Source organism: Chelonia mydas, chromosome 5 (genome assembly GCF_015237465.2).
Source record: "Chelonia mydas isolate rCheMyd1 chromosome 5, rCheMyd1.pri.v2, whole genome shotgun sequence".
Taxonomy (NCBI): domain Eukaryota; kingdom Metazoa; phylum Chordata; order Testudines; family Cheloniidae; genus Chelonia; species Chelonia mydas.
The window spans coordinates 92,928,485-92,944,631 of NC_051245.2; the positions used below are offsets into that span (position 1 = coordinate 92,928,485).

Consider the following 16,147-nt stretch of genomic DNA (forward strand, 5'->3'; position numbering starts at 1 on the left):
TTTCCAGCACTAATCCAGGTTTTCTCACCCCCCCACACCCCCCACACCCCCCTCCAAAAACCACACACACAAACTCACTCTCCTGCTGGCAATAGCTCATCTTACAATGTGCACAGCAATAATCCAAGTTTAACCAGAACGTCTTGGGGGGGGTTTGTAGGAAAAAAACAAGGGGAGATAGGCTACCTTGCATAATGACTTAGCCACTCCCAGTCTCTATTCAAGCCCAAATTAATAGTATCCAATTTGCAAATGAATTCCAATTCAGCAGTTTCTCGCTGGAGTCTGGATTTGAAGTTTTTTTGCTTTAAGATAGCGACCCTCATGTCTGTGATTGCGTGACCAGAGAGATTGAAGTGTTCTCCGACTGGTTTATGAATGTTATAATTCTTAACATCTGATTTGTGTCCATTTATTCTTTTACGTAGAGACTGTCCAGTTTGACCAATGTACATGGCAGAGGGGTATTGCTGGCACATGATGGCATATATCACATTGGTGGATGTGCAGGTGAACGAGCCTCTGATAGTGTGGCTGATGTTGTTAGGCCCTGTGATGGTGTCCCCTGAATAGATATGTGCTCGGCAGCTCTCCAACACCACTTTCTACAAGCCATTACCCTCTGATCCCACTGAGAGTTACCAAAAGCATCTACAGCATTTGCTCAAGAAACTTCCTGAAAAAGCACAAGATCAAATCCGCACAGACACACCCCTGGAAACCCGACCTGGGATATTCTATCTACTACCCAAGATCCATAAACCTGGAAATCCTGGGCGCCCCATCATCTCAGGCATTGGCACCCTGACAGCAGGATTGTCCGGCTATGTAGACTCACTCCTCAGGCCCTACGCTACCAGCACTCCCAGCTACCTTCGAGACACCACTGACTTCCTGAGGAAACTACAATCCATTGGTGATCTTCCTGATAACACCATCCTGGCCACTATGGATGTAGAAGTCCTCTACACCAACATTCCACACAAAGATGGACTACAAGCCATCAAGAACACTATCCCCGATAATGTCACGGCTAACCTGGTGGCTGAACTTTGTGACTTTGTCCTTACCCATAACTATTTTACATTTGGGGACAATGTATACCTTCAGATCAGCGGCACTGCTATGGGTACCCGCATGGCCCCACAGTATGCCAACATTTTTATGGCTGATTTAGAACAACGCTTCCTCAGCTCTCGTCCCCTAACGCCCCTACTTTACTTGCGCTATATTGATGACATCTTCATCATCTGGACCCATGGAAAAGAAGCCCTTGAGGAATTCCACCATGATTTCAACAATTTCCATCCCACCATCAACCTCAGCCTGGTCCAGTCCACACAAGAGATCCACTTCCTGGACACTACAGTGCTAATAAACGATGGTCACATCAACACCACCCTATACCGGAAACCTACTGACCGCTATTCCTACCTACATGCCTCCAGCTTTCACCCTGACCACACCACACGATCCATCGTCTACAGCCAAGCTCTGCGATACAACCGCATTTGCTCCAACCTCTCAGACAGAGACAAACACCTACAAGATCTCTATCAAGCATTCTTACAACTACAATACCCACCTGCGGAAGTGAAGAAACAGATCGATAGAGCCAGAAGAGTTCCCAGAAGTCACCTACTACAGGACAGGCCTAACAAAGAAAATAACAGAACGCCACTAGCCGTCACCTTCAGCCCCCAACTAAAACCCCTCCAACGCATTATTAAGGATCTACAACCTATCCTGAAGGATGACCCAACACTCTCACAAATCTTGGGAGAAAGGCCAGTCCTTGCCTACAGACAGCCCCCCAACCTGAAGCGAATACTCACCAACAACCACATACCACACAACAGAACCACTAACCCAGGAACCTATCCTTGCAACAAAGCCCGTTGCCAACTGTGCCCACATATCTATTCAGGGGACACCATCACAGGGCCTAACAACATCAGCCACACTATCAGAGGCTCGTTCACCTGCACATCCACCAATGTGATATATGCCATCATGTGCCAGCAATACCCCTCTGCCATGTACATTGGTCAAACTGGACAGTCTCTACGTAAAAGAATAAATGGACACAAATCAGATGTTAAGAATTATAACATTCATAAACCAGTCGGAGAACACTTCAATCTCTCTGGTCACGCAATCACAGACATGAGGGTCGCTATCTTAAAGCAAAAAAACTTCAAATCCAGACTCCAGCGAGAAACTGCTGAATTGGAATTCATTTGCAAATTGGATACTATTAATTTGGGCTTGAATAGAGACTGGGAGTGGCTAAGTCATTATGCAAGGTAGCCTATCTCCCCTTGTTTTTTTCCTACAAACCCCCCCCAAGACGTTCTGGTTAAACTTGGATTATTGCTGTGCACATTGTAAGATGAGCTATTGCCAGCAGGAGAGTGAGTTTGTGTGTGTGGTTTTTGGAGGGGGGTGTGGGGGGGTGAGAAAACCTGGATTAGTGCTGGAAATGACCCACCTTGATTATCATGCGCATTATAAAGAGAGGTTTCAAAGAGGGATGGGCTATTACCAGCAGGAGAGTGAGTTTGTATGTGTTTGGGGGGGGGGGGGGGGGAAGGGTGAGAAAACCTGGATTTGTGCTGGAAATGGCCCTACTACTTGATGATCACTTTAGATAAGCTGTTACCAGCAGGAGAGTGGGGTGGGAGGAAGTTTTGTTTCATGGTCTCTGTGTGTATATAATGTCTTCTGCAGTTTCCACGATATGCTATGCATCCGATGAAGTGAGCTGTAGCTCACGAAAGCTCATGCTCAAATAAACTGGTTAGTCTCTAAGGTGCCACAAGTACTCCTTTTCTTTTTATTCACTCAAGAATAATTTTTCACCAACATTTTAAACATTAAATCCACAAACTCAGATTAATTATTTTATATATAAATTAGTCAAAGAAAAGGATTTACACCACCAATAATATTGTAATTTTTCAAATACTCAGATTATATTTAATAGGAAAACTCACTGTAGTAATGTTCCCTTTTCTCTCTTCTGCAAGAAAGGGGCAGGCTTTCATTTGTATATCTTTAACAGCAGCTGTCATTTTATACATTTGAGGGCTGTTCTTAATGAAGATCTCACACTGTGTTGTAACCACCAATGCAGGAGCATCACTTCTTGTTAAATCAGCCACAAACACAATCTCTGGATTTTTAACAATGATGTTCATTTCCATTGAAGATACCAGCTGCACAGATGCTGAAAAAAAACCCATTTAAGTTAAACCTATTGTTTGAACACACCAGGAAATTACTATAACTATACTGATATCTATGTTTACATATATACACCATATTTCCTTTTGTTGTTGAGTAAAAAGTCACTAAGTATGCTTGGAAGGATTCCATTTGAATCGTTAGTTGTCAGTAAAAATCTATTTAAACTAACACACAGATAACAGAGAAAAACATATTCACTGATGGTAGTTGGCATGTGTCTGGTAATCATGCACAAGAGAGTACTCAGCCATGAAAGACTAGCAGAAAAATAAGTTGTTAGACTGGAATTGAATGGTAAGACTGAGGTTGTTTGGCACACTGAAGAAGGGAGATTTTTTAAGACATGGGAGCCAAACCGGGAAGCAGCCTAAACTTAGTATTATGGTTCTATTCTCAAGTTCGAAACTTATATATTAAAAACAAGTTACCAACCTTGCCCCTTTACAGCTGAAGTTTGCTTGATACTCCTCTGTGCAGCAGCACTTTCTGCACTAGCCTTTAAGAATATATCTGCAACGGTAAGTAGAAATTCCATGCTCGCACAGAGATATAGGTCTTGAACAATTGTGTCCAGAACAGTGCCATCTCTCCCCTGCTTGTAGCTTATATCCACCATGTCCTTCTTTTCAGATCCATGTTTCATTTCCACCATTCTGAAAGACAATTAAGACAGTATACAATAAGACACTTTCAAAAGCAGACCTGGCCTCTAATATGAACAATTCATTCTCATAATTGAGGAGAGTTCTCATTCTGTCCACTTTTTAAAAAAATTAGAAAACCCACCAATATAGGCATTAGCCAAAAATGATGTTAAAATAACACACAACTCTAAAAAGAAACTTTGTAAAATGGCACTTTCTTACTCAGCAGATCTGCTCTTCTTGGACAGTCAATCATAAATACTGGCTTTGGTGACTAAGTTTTTACTGCTGTGGTCTTGTTGGCAATGAAAAGGCAACAAACTAAGAGCATGCTGTAGTCCAGTCTTTCTGATATAACTAATTAGAACTTAGATAGTTCTGCTAATGTATCTATTCAAATCCATTGGTAGCAATGGATACACACAGGTGTCACTGTGGGCATATTTTGAAGATATTGGTGCTGCACAGGTGTAGAAGAGAGTAACACTTGTTCCAAAGGATCTTTATTAATGCTGATAATGCATGAAAAGGAAAGCTCTGCTCTGTAGGAACAACAGATAGAAAAATTCAACTTTATACTTATAGCCAAATGGTTCTCAATTTATAACTAAAATACAACATTGAGCACCAGGTGCCATTTGCAGCTTTCTGAGTAGGACCTCACTTTACCATTCAAAAAAGATAGAAGAAAGTTACAGAGGTGAAACATGAAATAATCGGAACAGTTAACTCAGCCTCCTTGTTGCTAGAGGCTAAAGAACATAGATCTCCTTGATGGCCACTGCAAGAGCCAGAACAGTGGCTTTGTGAATTCCAGAATTCCAGAACAGTGGCTTTGTGAATTTGTTAATACAGCATTCAGAATATGACAAAGTTCAATGTTCCTATGTTCTCCCATGACTTTAATACTATATATTTTTGTAAATATGAATAGTTCATAAAATCTAATAGTATTCAAATAATCAAAGTTCTATGTTATGTATTCCATAAGATTGTGTAGGTTGTAAAATAAATTGACACTAATGTTATGTATGCTACCAACTAATAAAACATAATAGTATGTGTTACTGTTCATTAACACACCTTCGTCCAATGTTAGGCACAGTATTCATGCTATAGACATGGATGCCTAACAGACCAATTACTTGAAAAGATAAACACTCACACATCAAGGTAACACTTGAAATATTAAAACTGTGCTAATGTACAAATCTTAAGGGATTTCATTGTGACTATTTTAAATACAGTGTTTCACATTTCAAATTCTTTTAATAGTATTTAAAAATGTAATAATCTAGCACCAGAGAAACCATGATGAAACCTGCAGATGAATTATTGAGTATGTCCTCTTTCAGCAGCATTTTAATGTTCACTTAAGTGATATAAATATATTTTATTGCTGCACTGAAAAACCCCCAAAATATTTCCTACTGACATATATAGACACAATTCTCTCCATATATCTTATTTATTGTCTTGTAAAAGTAAAAGTGGAATGGGTTTCTATATGCTCCTATTTTTTTCCCCAACTTGAAAATACAATTAGTATCATTCCACCAATATTGCTAGGCCTCAAGTAATATCCATAAGAAAGAGCAAGTAGCACGCAGAATAAAGGCCCAATCTGTGCAGACACACAAATTTTAGTTACTTTCCAAACTGTATTTATAATAGCAACTTGTAGGTAATGTTAGCAGCCCTAGGACGAACCAACAATCACTGATGAACAACAATTTAATCTTTTATGCAAAATTAAGACCTTGGAGTTGTCTTCTGGACTGTCAGTCGTTTATCATCTAATGTGCAGTTTGCTAACTTGACTGAAGCATTCATTGAACCATCTGACAACATTTTGACAGCAGCTGATATCAAGACCAATTTAAACTCAGCAAGTTTCAAAAGATCATCTCTTTGATCCAAAGCAGAAACCTGTTTTAAAAAGGAAACATAACTTACACAAAATAAAAAAAGAGAAAGCATTTTTCTAGATTTGTTCACAACTATTATACTTGAAGCATCGTTTGACTCAGTCTGACTAGCAACGGTTTTAATTGCAACCATATTAAATGTAAGATTAAAAAAGGAAATGTATAGTTAAATCAAAACTCTGTAGTACCATGAAATCAGATATACAGAGAGAGCTCCACGAAGGCTAAGTATTACCTTTAGTGCATTACAATAAGAAGGTGCCACTAATGTGCACCACTGACAGAAAAATGTGCACCACTTTACACAAGAAATCAGATTTTTTTAAAGCATCATTTTGACTAGGTTTCAAGTCATCAGTTACTGAAAGCTTCTTATTCATTTTAAAACTTGAAACAAATTTAAACTAATTTTTATTAATTTTGACTAGAGTGCATTTTTTTTAAATAAAACTTTTACCTTTCCATTTCCACACAGCCACCAAGGGGATAGGAAGAAGAGGAGAAGCTGAGGCCATGGCCTACATTTACAATTTAGGTCGACATAGCTGTGGCACTCAGGGCTGTGAAAAATTCACATCCCTGACCATAGCTATGCTGACCCAACTCCCAACGTAGACATAGCTATGTCGATGGAAGAATGCTTCCATCTACACAGCTACAGCTACTCAGGAAGGTGCTGTTCCTACAGCGAAGGAAAAATCACTTCTATTGCACAGAACATGTCTACCCCCTGGGGTTATGCTGTCATAGATATGGTGCTATAGTTATCCCACAGTGTAGCTGTGGTCTGAGAACCAACAACTAGTTGAAGCTCCTTGATCCTCTGGCTAAGCTCAGGATAGAGCAGCTGAGGGTGGGGGGCTGCTCTAATTTGCACCAGCTGGAAACCGTCCTCTATATACCACACACTAGACACAGCTGGAGTGCAGTGCAATCAAGCCACTTTGCTTTTCCAGACCACCACCATGGACTGCATAGAGAAAGATGTAGGAACCCGGTTTTCCAGCTCTGATCCCACTGGGGACTCTCACTGGGGCAAGTCATGCCTGACCAACCTGACTGCCTTCTATGATGAGATAACTGGCTCTGTGGATATGGAGAAAGCAGTGGAGACATATCTTGACTTTAGCAAAGCTTTTGATACCCTCTCCCACAGTATTCTTGTCAGCAAGTTTAAAAAGTATGGATTGGATGAATGGTGTACAAGGCAGACAGAAAGCTGGCTAGATTGTCAGGCTCCACGGGTAGTGATCAATGACTCGATGTCTAGCTGGCAGCCAGTATCAAGCAGAGTACCCCAAAGGTCGGTCCTGGAGCCAGTTTTGTTCAACATCTTTATTAATGATCTGGATGATGGGATGGATTGCACCCTCAGCAAGTTCGCAGATTACACTTAGCTGGGGCTAGAGATAGATATTCTGGAGGGCAGGGATAGGGTTCAGAGTGACCTAGACAAATTGGAGGATTGGGCCAAAAGAAATCTGATAAGGTTCAACAAGGACAAGTACAGAGTCCTGCACTTAGGATTGAAGGATCCCATGCTCTGCTACAGGTTGGGGACCAACTGGCTAAGCAGCAGTTCTGCAGAGAAGGACTTGGGATTACAGTGGATGAGAAGCTGGATATAAGTCAGCAGTGTGCCCTTGTTGCCAAGAAGGCTAACGGCATATTGGGCTGCTTTAGTAGGAGCATTGCCAGCAGATTGAGGGAAGTGATTATTCCCCTCTATTCGGCACTGGTAAGGCCACATCTGGAGTACTGCATCCAGTTTTGAGCCCCCCACTACTGAAGGGATGTGGACAAATTGGAGAGAGTCCAGTGGAGGGCAATGAAAATGATCAGGGGGCTAGGGTACATGACTTACGAGGAGAGGCTGAGGAAACTCTGCTTGTTTAGTCTGCAGAAGAGAAGAGCGAGGGGGGATTTGATAGCAGCCTTCAACTACCTGAACGGAGGTTCCAAAGAGGATGGAGCTTGGCTGTTCTCAGTGGTGGCAGATGACAGAACAAGGAGCGGTGGGGGAGGTCTAGGTTGGATATTAGGAAACACTATTTCACTAAGAGGGTGGTGAAGCACTGGAATGGGTTACCTAGGGAGATGGTGGAATCTCCATCCTTAGAGGTTTTTAAGACCTGGCTTGACAAAGCCCTGGCTGGGATGATTTAGTTGGTGTTGGTCCTGCTTTGAGCAGGGGGTTGGACTAGATGACCTCCTGACGTCTCTTCCAACCCTAATCTTCTATGATTCTCCTATGCTACTATTTAGTACTGTTCCCAGTAGCAACCATGTAATGTTAGAAGGATAGTCTGCAACAGTTATCAAAACTGCTAACCTAGGTTTCTGAAGAGAAAGTATAAAACCTGGTTGCTACTCTAGTGACAGAGACAAACATTCAAATTTCTCTGTTGTTGGTTAAGGCACATGACTATGTTCTAAAACAGTGGTTCTCAAAGTTTCTTTTCCCACGAACCACTTGAAAATTGCCGAGGGTCTCAGTGGACCACTTAATGATCTTTCCAAATGCTGTTTGTATCATTAGATAACTATTGTAAAGCGCTTTGAATAAAAGCGCTATATAAAAAAAACCTTAATAATAATAAATATTTTTATTCTACAAATAAAAGCACACAACTCATATTTTAATATCAGTAGTCTTACCTTTCTAATGTGATGGTTGTGCCCTCTCCCCCCTGCCATGGCAGCCCCCGAGCTGGGGCTGGGAAGGAGGGGGGTATCTCCCTCACCACAGCAGCCACGGAGCTGAGGCTGGGAAGGAGAGCCGTCTCTCCCCAGCAGCTGCAGCCCTAGAGCTGAGGAAAGTCGCCTCTTTCTCTGGCGGCCGCAGCCCTGCATGTCCCAAATTTCTCCCACCCCCTCTTCTCACCCCACTCTCCCCTAATTTGCCCAAGGCCACGACCTCACCTTACATGTGAGTCTTCTCCAGGGTCCGGGCACCTAATTAGTGGAGCCAATCCTGCGCGGCTCCACTAATTAGGTGGGTGGCCCTTCATTCTGTTGTGTGCGACCGCCCAGGCGCGCACCTTAGAGGGATCTATCCGTGGACCACCTGAATGGAGCTCGCTGACCACCATGGTCCATGGACCACAGTTTGAGAACCTCTGTATTAAAATGTTAGAGACAAGACTGGTTAACTTATCAAGAGTTAAACTCATGACAAACTGTAAGCAGAAGCTCACAGGAAAACATGCCCAACTAAACCTTCTAAGCGGAGATTAGCTGACAAGTAATTGATCAATTGGCAATTAATTGATCTTTAACTATTCATGGTAAATAGGCCCAATGGCCTGTGATGGGATGTTAGATGGGGGGGGGGGGGGGAGGGGGATCTGAGTTACTACAGAGAATTCTTTCCTGGGTATCTGGCTGATGAATCTTGCCCATATGCTCAGGGTTTCAGCTGATCACCGTATTTGGGGTCGGGAAGGAATTTTCCTCTAGGACAGATTAGAAGAGGCCCTGGGGTTTTTTTGCCTTCCTCTGTAGCATGGGGCACGGGTCACTTGCTGGAGGATTCTCTGCACCTTGAAGTCTTTAAACCATGATTTGAGGACTTCAATAGCTCAGACATAGGTGAAAGGTTTATTGCAGAAGTGGGTGGGTGAGATTCTGTGGCCTGCATTGTGCAGGAGGTCAGACTAAATGATCATAATGGTTCCTTCTGACCTTAATATCTATGAATCTAAGTATGATGATTTTGAGTCCACATTAAGATAGAAGCTAGCTTCATAGTACAACCCCAATTTTCAAACCACAGCCACAATTTAATCAAAAACAAAGCAAATCCATCTGTAGTTTCATACTTTGTTTTATCCAAGGTTAAATTTCCTGGAAAATGAGAGTCAAATCACACAATAAGCTTCAGAGACATAGAGTTTCCCTATTTTGTTTTCTGTAGTATTGTGAATAAATCTGTGACTACAGTTTGTAACCACTGCCCTTGAGCTATTCCTGTGTAATATCCTCTAATTCACATTTTCCTGTTCAGAATTGCCAGCATTTTCAGTTAGATTACAGATTTGTTTTCTTTAATAACATGAAGTTTTGTTTACCTGTTTAGACTTTGGACTATACAATACCAAAGTGAGAGAGTCGAATAGGAAGTCCAGTTTTAGTGTTGTTTTAACTTTAACAGGTGAATGTAATTCCACCACAGCAGTTGTTACCATAGTTGTTCCTTTTAAAAATGGAAGATGCATTAGCACTAAAACTAACAGCAAAACAGAAAATTACACATTCCTTAATGCACAGCAGTCTTCATATGACTACATCCTCCCCCCACTTCAGCCCAAAGATAATTTGACTTTACTAAATCAATTCTTCTGTATGGCAAGTCTTATTTTAAACTGAAAATTACATAAAAATATCATTCTAACTATCAGAATTCCACAACAAGGAAAAACACACATTCCTAGTTCCTGTTAACACTATTTAGGATTACGTGCTCATGCATTAGGAGGTTTATATAATCTGATATATGGGGGCTGGGGGGAGTGCAGGTGTTGGATGAGGGTAATTATCAGGGCCTATCTTTTTTTACTTTGTGCTTTTGTCTGTCCTGCTTATTTAGACTGTATGTTTTTCAGGAGAATGACTTTTTTATTATGCGTCCATACACTGTATTGCACAATGAGCCCTACAGGAGCTCTGGTAGTAAAAATAAAGATTTTCAGTGATCCTGTTATACTGTGATTCTGAGGGATGAACAGTTTTAATGTAGTAACAGAAAGAAAAGATCATCATAAATAGAGGGAAATAACTGATACTAAAAAGCAAAGTACTCTCCATAAACATTACCAACCCTAACTGACAGTTTATTGAATGTTTTATGCAGATTCTTAAATTGTCAATAAAGCTGGACGCTATATAACTTTTATAGTAAAACAGTCTAATGTCACAAGATCTACCGCAGAAGGTTATTTGTCTTTTTTCTAACCCTACATCCACTTTGGATATATTAAGAATAAATTAGATAAAAAACTTTAAACAAGGCCATTGCATATAAACATAACATTTAAACACAGTTAAAGGAGACATCCTTGTAAATCCACTGGAAGAGTTAACCTGTAAATACCATATAATGCTTCTGGATTGTTGCTTAAGCTTAAAGAACATACCTGCAGAATGCTGGGAAGTACTGAGGGCATCGCTGCAGCTGCTACTTGTATCTTTTGGTTCTGGTAAAGGAGGTGGTGCACCAGAACTGTCCCCTAAATTTTCATTCAGTGTCCTCAATATAGTGGTTAAGTCCTCCTGACTGAGAATGAGCTTAAAAATAATAATAAAAAAAAGGCTAACTTTGGAGAACAAACCTTATTTTACTCTGAATATAGCAATCTCACTCACTTTAAAAAAAAACATATGGCAACTAAAAGGCAATATTTCTCACTCCCCTGCAGTCCGTTTCTCAAACATTCTCCTCTCCAAAATTTGTTCTCGAAAGAGAAGTATTTACTAACAAAATAGGAGATTTATTTATTAGTTGGTAATGACTCTTTATGCTGCTATATCCCAATAACACAAATTAGGATATTTGAGTCTTTGCTCAGAAGACTAGAACCATGAAAAACAGTTGTATAAAGCCTTCTCTGTACTTAAAATTAGTACAAAATTAGAATTCAGCTTGTGTATGCACACCAGCAATGGTTCACATATTATTTAGTACAGCTATGCAAACTTTTAATTAAAAGCTAGGTAGCTGGGTATGAACTATTTGGCTATATGTGGGTATACATCTGTTAACAGATGCATTTAGAGCATGAATCATATTTGTTGAAAGTTGTCATATGGGGCCAGTCACATAATACTTTCCAACATGAAGTCATTAGTCTCGTTTCTAAGCCTGGCAAACCAATGTATTTGTACAAACACAGAACACAAACCTTGTCCATATATTTTTAATGAGAGTACACTGTGGAAAACACACATTTGTTCAACCCTGATTTTTAATTAACATAGGTTCAAACCCACATGAATAGGCTGTGAAAAAGAATACATGAACTTGTTTCAAACCATACCTGAAAGGGTGTACAAAATACCCAATACACAGGTAAATCAAGGATATTGCAGGTCAGGCGTGAGCTACGCTATTATAATAATAAAGGAGACATAATGCCTGCCTGCATTTCACATTATCCTAGTCCGGTGCTTGAAAAAGCCATTGTAAGCTCTCACTTATCACCTCGACCCCCTCCTTTTTCAGCCTTATCAGTGAAAATCCACTACACCTATACCTCTCTGAATCAAATAACCACCAAGTCAAGAAGGTTTGCTTTTGTGGGGAGTAAAATTCATTAGCTTCCCACAAATATTTTTGAGTCATTTCCAGTACTGGACACTTACATTTATAGGTTTAAGTCGTCCAAGTATTTTAATATCAGGCACTTCGCTATACCAGGCAGCAGCTAAATTTCGTTCAACAGTAACTTCCAAATTTAGTGGCTGCAACAGCTGTATTTCACTTTGTAAAGAACCTCTCTCAAAATGTGTTCTGTGGATAGAAATAAAATGATGTTCATAACTCAATATCCTTCACTTAATAATCTGAAGAACACAACTATGAAACATTTTTGCATTTGCCTTACCCTTTTGAACACTATCTATATAGAGAGGAATAGAACCTGTCCCTGTAAGAAGTGAATTCTGTGTGAGGATTAAGGAATGCCAAACAAGGATACCCTAATTGGATATTTCCTTCTATTGAAGGGTTTGTGGAGGTCAGTGGTTCTCAACTTATTTATCATTGTGGGCTTCATATGCAAGTCACAACGTGTTACCTGGGCTACAGGGGCTGAGTGGCAGGGCAGCGGCAGCCCAGCCCCCGAACCCTGTTGTGTGGGGCTGGTGGGTTGCCTGCCCTGAACCGTTGCCATGCAGGGGCAGCCGGACAGCTGCCCGGACCACCAACACGTGGCTGCCCCGGGCCCCCGACCCTGCGTGGTGGGCCGCCAGACCCAACAAGACCCTGACCCCGCCACGCTGGGCTGTGGTACAGCCCGCACCACACCACATCAGGCAGCCAGGAACCTGGACTCTGCCACGTGAGCTGGCATTGAGCATACAGCTGAGCTGGGATGCAGATGTGTGCTAATTGGGTCGCCATGTGTGGCCCGCGGATAGAGAACTGCTGGTGTAGGTGGATATTTTTGTTAAAAAACCTTAATTATTTTCTTACAAACTTTTCTGTTTGTGATTTATTTGTAGAGTGCCATGTACACTAATGGTGCTATGTTTCAGAGTAGCAGCCGTGTTAGTCTGTATTCGCACAAAGAAAAGGAGTACTTGTGGCACCTCAGAGACTAACCAATTTATCTGAGCATAAGCTTTCGTGAGCTACAGCTCACTTCATCAGATGCATTCAGTGGAAAATACAGTGAGGAGATTTATATACACACAGAACATGAAAAAATGGGTGTTATCATACACACTGTAAGGAGAGTGATCACTTAAGATGAGCTATTACCAGGAGAGCGAGGTGGGGACGGGGGGAGGGACGACGACGACCTTTTGTAGTGATGTTCAGCCACCAGGTTTGCTGTGACATTATCGGGGATACTGTTCCTGACGGCTTGTAGTCCATCTTTGTGTGGAATGTTGGTGTAGAGGGCTTCTACATCCATAGTGGCCAGGATGGTGTTTTCAGAAAGATCACCGATGGACTGTAGTTTCCTCAGGAAGTCAGCTGTGTCTCGAAGATAGCTGGGTGTGCTGGTAGCGTAGGGCCTGAGGAGGGAGTCTACATAGCCAGACAATCCTGCTGTCAGGGTGCCAATGCCTGAGATGATGGGGCGTCCTGGATTTCCACTGTATTTTCCACTGAATGCATCCGATGAAGTGAGCTGTAGCTCACGAAAGCTTATGCTCAAATAAATTGGTTAGTCTCTAAGGTGTCACTAGTACTCCTTTTCTTTTTAATGGTGCTATGTAAGTGATAAGCATAAACCTGGTCTTTAGATAAAAGCACTTCATTTTGCATAATTGTCAATATGAGGTATTTCAGAAGAATTAAATTGACTTTAAAAAAACCACACATACATATTAGGTTACCTGTATAGTTTTAGTTCACTCAGCTTCACTGTCATAGAGTCAATAACAGGTGGAAGGCTACATCGTGCCTTTGTTTTAACAGAGAACTGATTATTTATGGTAATTAGACCAAAATCAGCAACAAGGACATTAGTAGAGTCTGCTGACTGTGGCACTATGATTACAGGTGCTTTAATATTAATATCCAGTGCGATTCGGGAACTCCGTTGTGCCAATTCTTTTACACCTGTAGCTGCTTTCCCTGCTGCTTGAACAGTTGCCTCGGTAATAGCTTCCTTAGCAGCTTGGAAGTTATTTATAAAAGCCTAGAAAATAATTAGAAACTATCATTACATCTGATGCTATTAATCATGGGAATATTACATTTATTAATCATTAATTACCCTTTAAAATTCCATCCCAAATGCTATATTGTGTGTCTTAAGTGCTGGCAATATTATACACTCACCTAATTTGCCTATAGAGATGCTTTTATAGAATAATTCCACTGGAAATGAAGTATGTGTGTACAATTATTTATATACCGTATATTAAAAATGGAGTTCCAACACTAAAGACCTTCCATCATGATTCTGAAGAATTACATGTAACCTATTCCAAGTTCGTGCATACTCGTTAGCTTTGGAAAATTGTATGCAAGAGGCATTCATTCTCCAATGTCATGTGACAGCAAACTGTGTATGTGAATTTAAAATCTGGTCATGTACCATAAAAAGAAGTGTGAGAGTAATGAATAATAATAATAATAATAATAATTGCAGAGTTATAGAAGCACTGAAGTTTTAGCTTTTCAGTTCCAGCATGTGAATGTGGAGGAGTTGGAATTTTGTAATTTTGGAAGAAAACTCTTTCAATTTCCCAACATTAAATGGAACCTTGTACAAAAATAAGGGAGCTTTTATAAATATATATCATTTTGCATGTGCCTCCTTCCACTTGCGGTTGGACACAGCTACCTACATGTCTAAAAGAAGCTGGGGTGGGGTGGGAGACAAGACAAAGATTTGACTTACCAAAATAGCTGAAACAAACTTGTTGACAAAAACTACTTGAATGCAACCAACAGTTAAATAAACCTGGCTGTCCACAATATTCATATTTGTATAGGCAGCACCATCTGTAGCATCCACGTACGACACCATTTTAAAACTGAAGACTTCTTTTCCTGTGATATAAAGAGCCTTACAACAGAGAAAAGGGTAATTAACTCAAACCTAACACTGAAGTTCATTATTAAAGTATTTTCACTACAGCCTATTACAAAAAGTAGTAATACTTCATACTTCTAGGCTGCGTTTTATCTATGGATTGTAAAGAATTTTACAAATACTGAGTTTGAAAATCCGTGGGAGAATTTTAAGTAGTGGACTATAATCTCAGCAGGTGTAAATCAGCTCACTGAAGTCAGTATAGTAAGTAGTAAAGGACAGCTTAGTGTATGACCCACAGAAAGCTGTTTTTTTGTTGTTGTTTTTTAATACAGCAGTCACAGAGTTGTGTGGGGACTGACATTTTAGGTTCTTGGACAATCACACACATACCTCTTACTGGGAACAACGATCCCAGCACCCACACAGAGCAATAGAGAAAATACTGCTAGATGGTAGACCCCAGTAATTAAGCCAGAATTAGTGTCTGTCCACCAGGCAACAGAAATCAATAACATATATGAGAATTCATACCTTTTTATGCAATGCCATATCATCAGAATCCATAACAACTATGTTCTTTAATTTTGCAAACACTTCAGTTGCTGCTTTCCTCATGATCACTTGGCAATCAAGACCTAAAAAAAAAAAGAGTAACAAAATTAACTGATATCTGTCAGTATTTTGTAACTACATGTTCAAACTTTCACTCTTACCTTCTACGTGAATTTCAGATATTCTGCGCTTTTGTTCTCTAATAAAAACCCGCAAACAGGATAAATCTGCACAGACATGTAGGTCTATGACATCCTCATACTTGGATTTTTTTGATGCTGTGAGAAAATTGAAACCAACACTATTATTATTAATTGTTTGTATTATGCTAATACCTAGATCATAGTGATGATAGACACATATTAGCCATTCCAAGTTTAGTTGTAGGCTCAGTTTGTAACTTTATTTAATTTTTTAAAAATAAACACACACTGATCCTTTTCTAGTACAGAGGGAACAAAGTGCAGCTCCAAAAGGAAAACCAAATGCAATTCCAAGAGGTGAGGAAAATGGGTGTGAAAAGGGGACTTTGTGCTCCTCTTATCCCTAGCCTACTCTG

At 40.4% G+C, this 16,147-nt stretch overlaps 1 protein-coding gene across 3 annotated transcripts in view; it reads right to left on the reverse strand.

Annotated features, from left to right (window-relative positions):
- Nucleotides 1-16,147, reverse strand: part of VPS13A (vacuolar protein sorting 13 homolog A) — a 265,264-nt gene that overhangs the window by 137,666 nt on the left and 111,451 nt on the right. For all 3 annotated transcript variants that reach the window (XM_027827923.3, XM_043547506.1, XM_043547507.1), the window contains exons 30-39: nucleotides 15,750-15,866; nucleotides 15,568-15,671; nucleotides 14,899-15,066; nucleotides 13,886-14,190; nucleotides 12,182-12,329; nucleotides 10,957-11,107; nucleotides 9,892-10,016; nucleotides 5,653-5,822; nucleotides 3,682-3,902; nucleotides 2,997-3,229 (exon numbers count right to left, since the gene is read on the reverse strand). In XM_027827923.3, coding sequence (XP_027683724.2) covers nucleotides 2,997-3,229; nucleotides 3,682-3,902; nucleotides 5,653-5,822; nucleotides 9,892-10,016; nucleotides 10,957-11,107; nucleotides 12,182-12,329; nucleotides 13,886-14,190; nucleotides 14,899-15,066; nucleotides 15,568-15,671; nucleotides 15,750-15,866 — 1,742 coding nt within the window. The remainder of the gene's footprint in view (nucleotides 1-2,996; nucleotides 3,230-3,681; nucleotides 3,903-5,652; nucleotides 5,823-9,891; nucleotides 10,017-10,956; nucleotides 11,108-12,181; nucleotides 12,330-13,885; nucleotides 14,191-14,898; nucleotides 15,067-15,567; nucleotides 15,672-15,749; nucleotides 15,867-16,147) is intronic.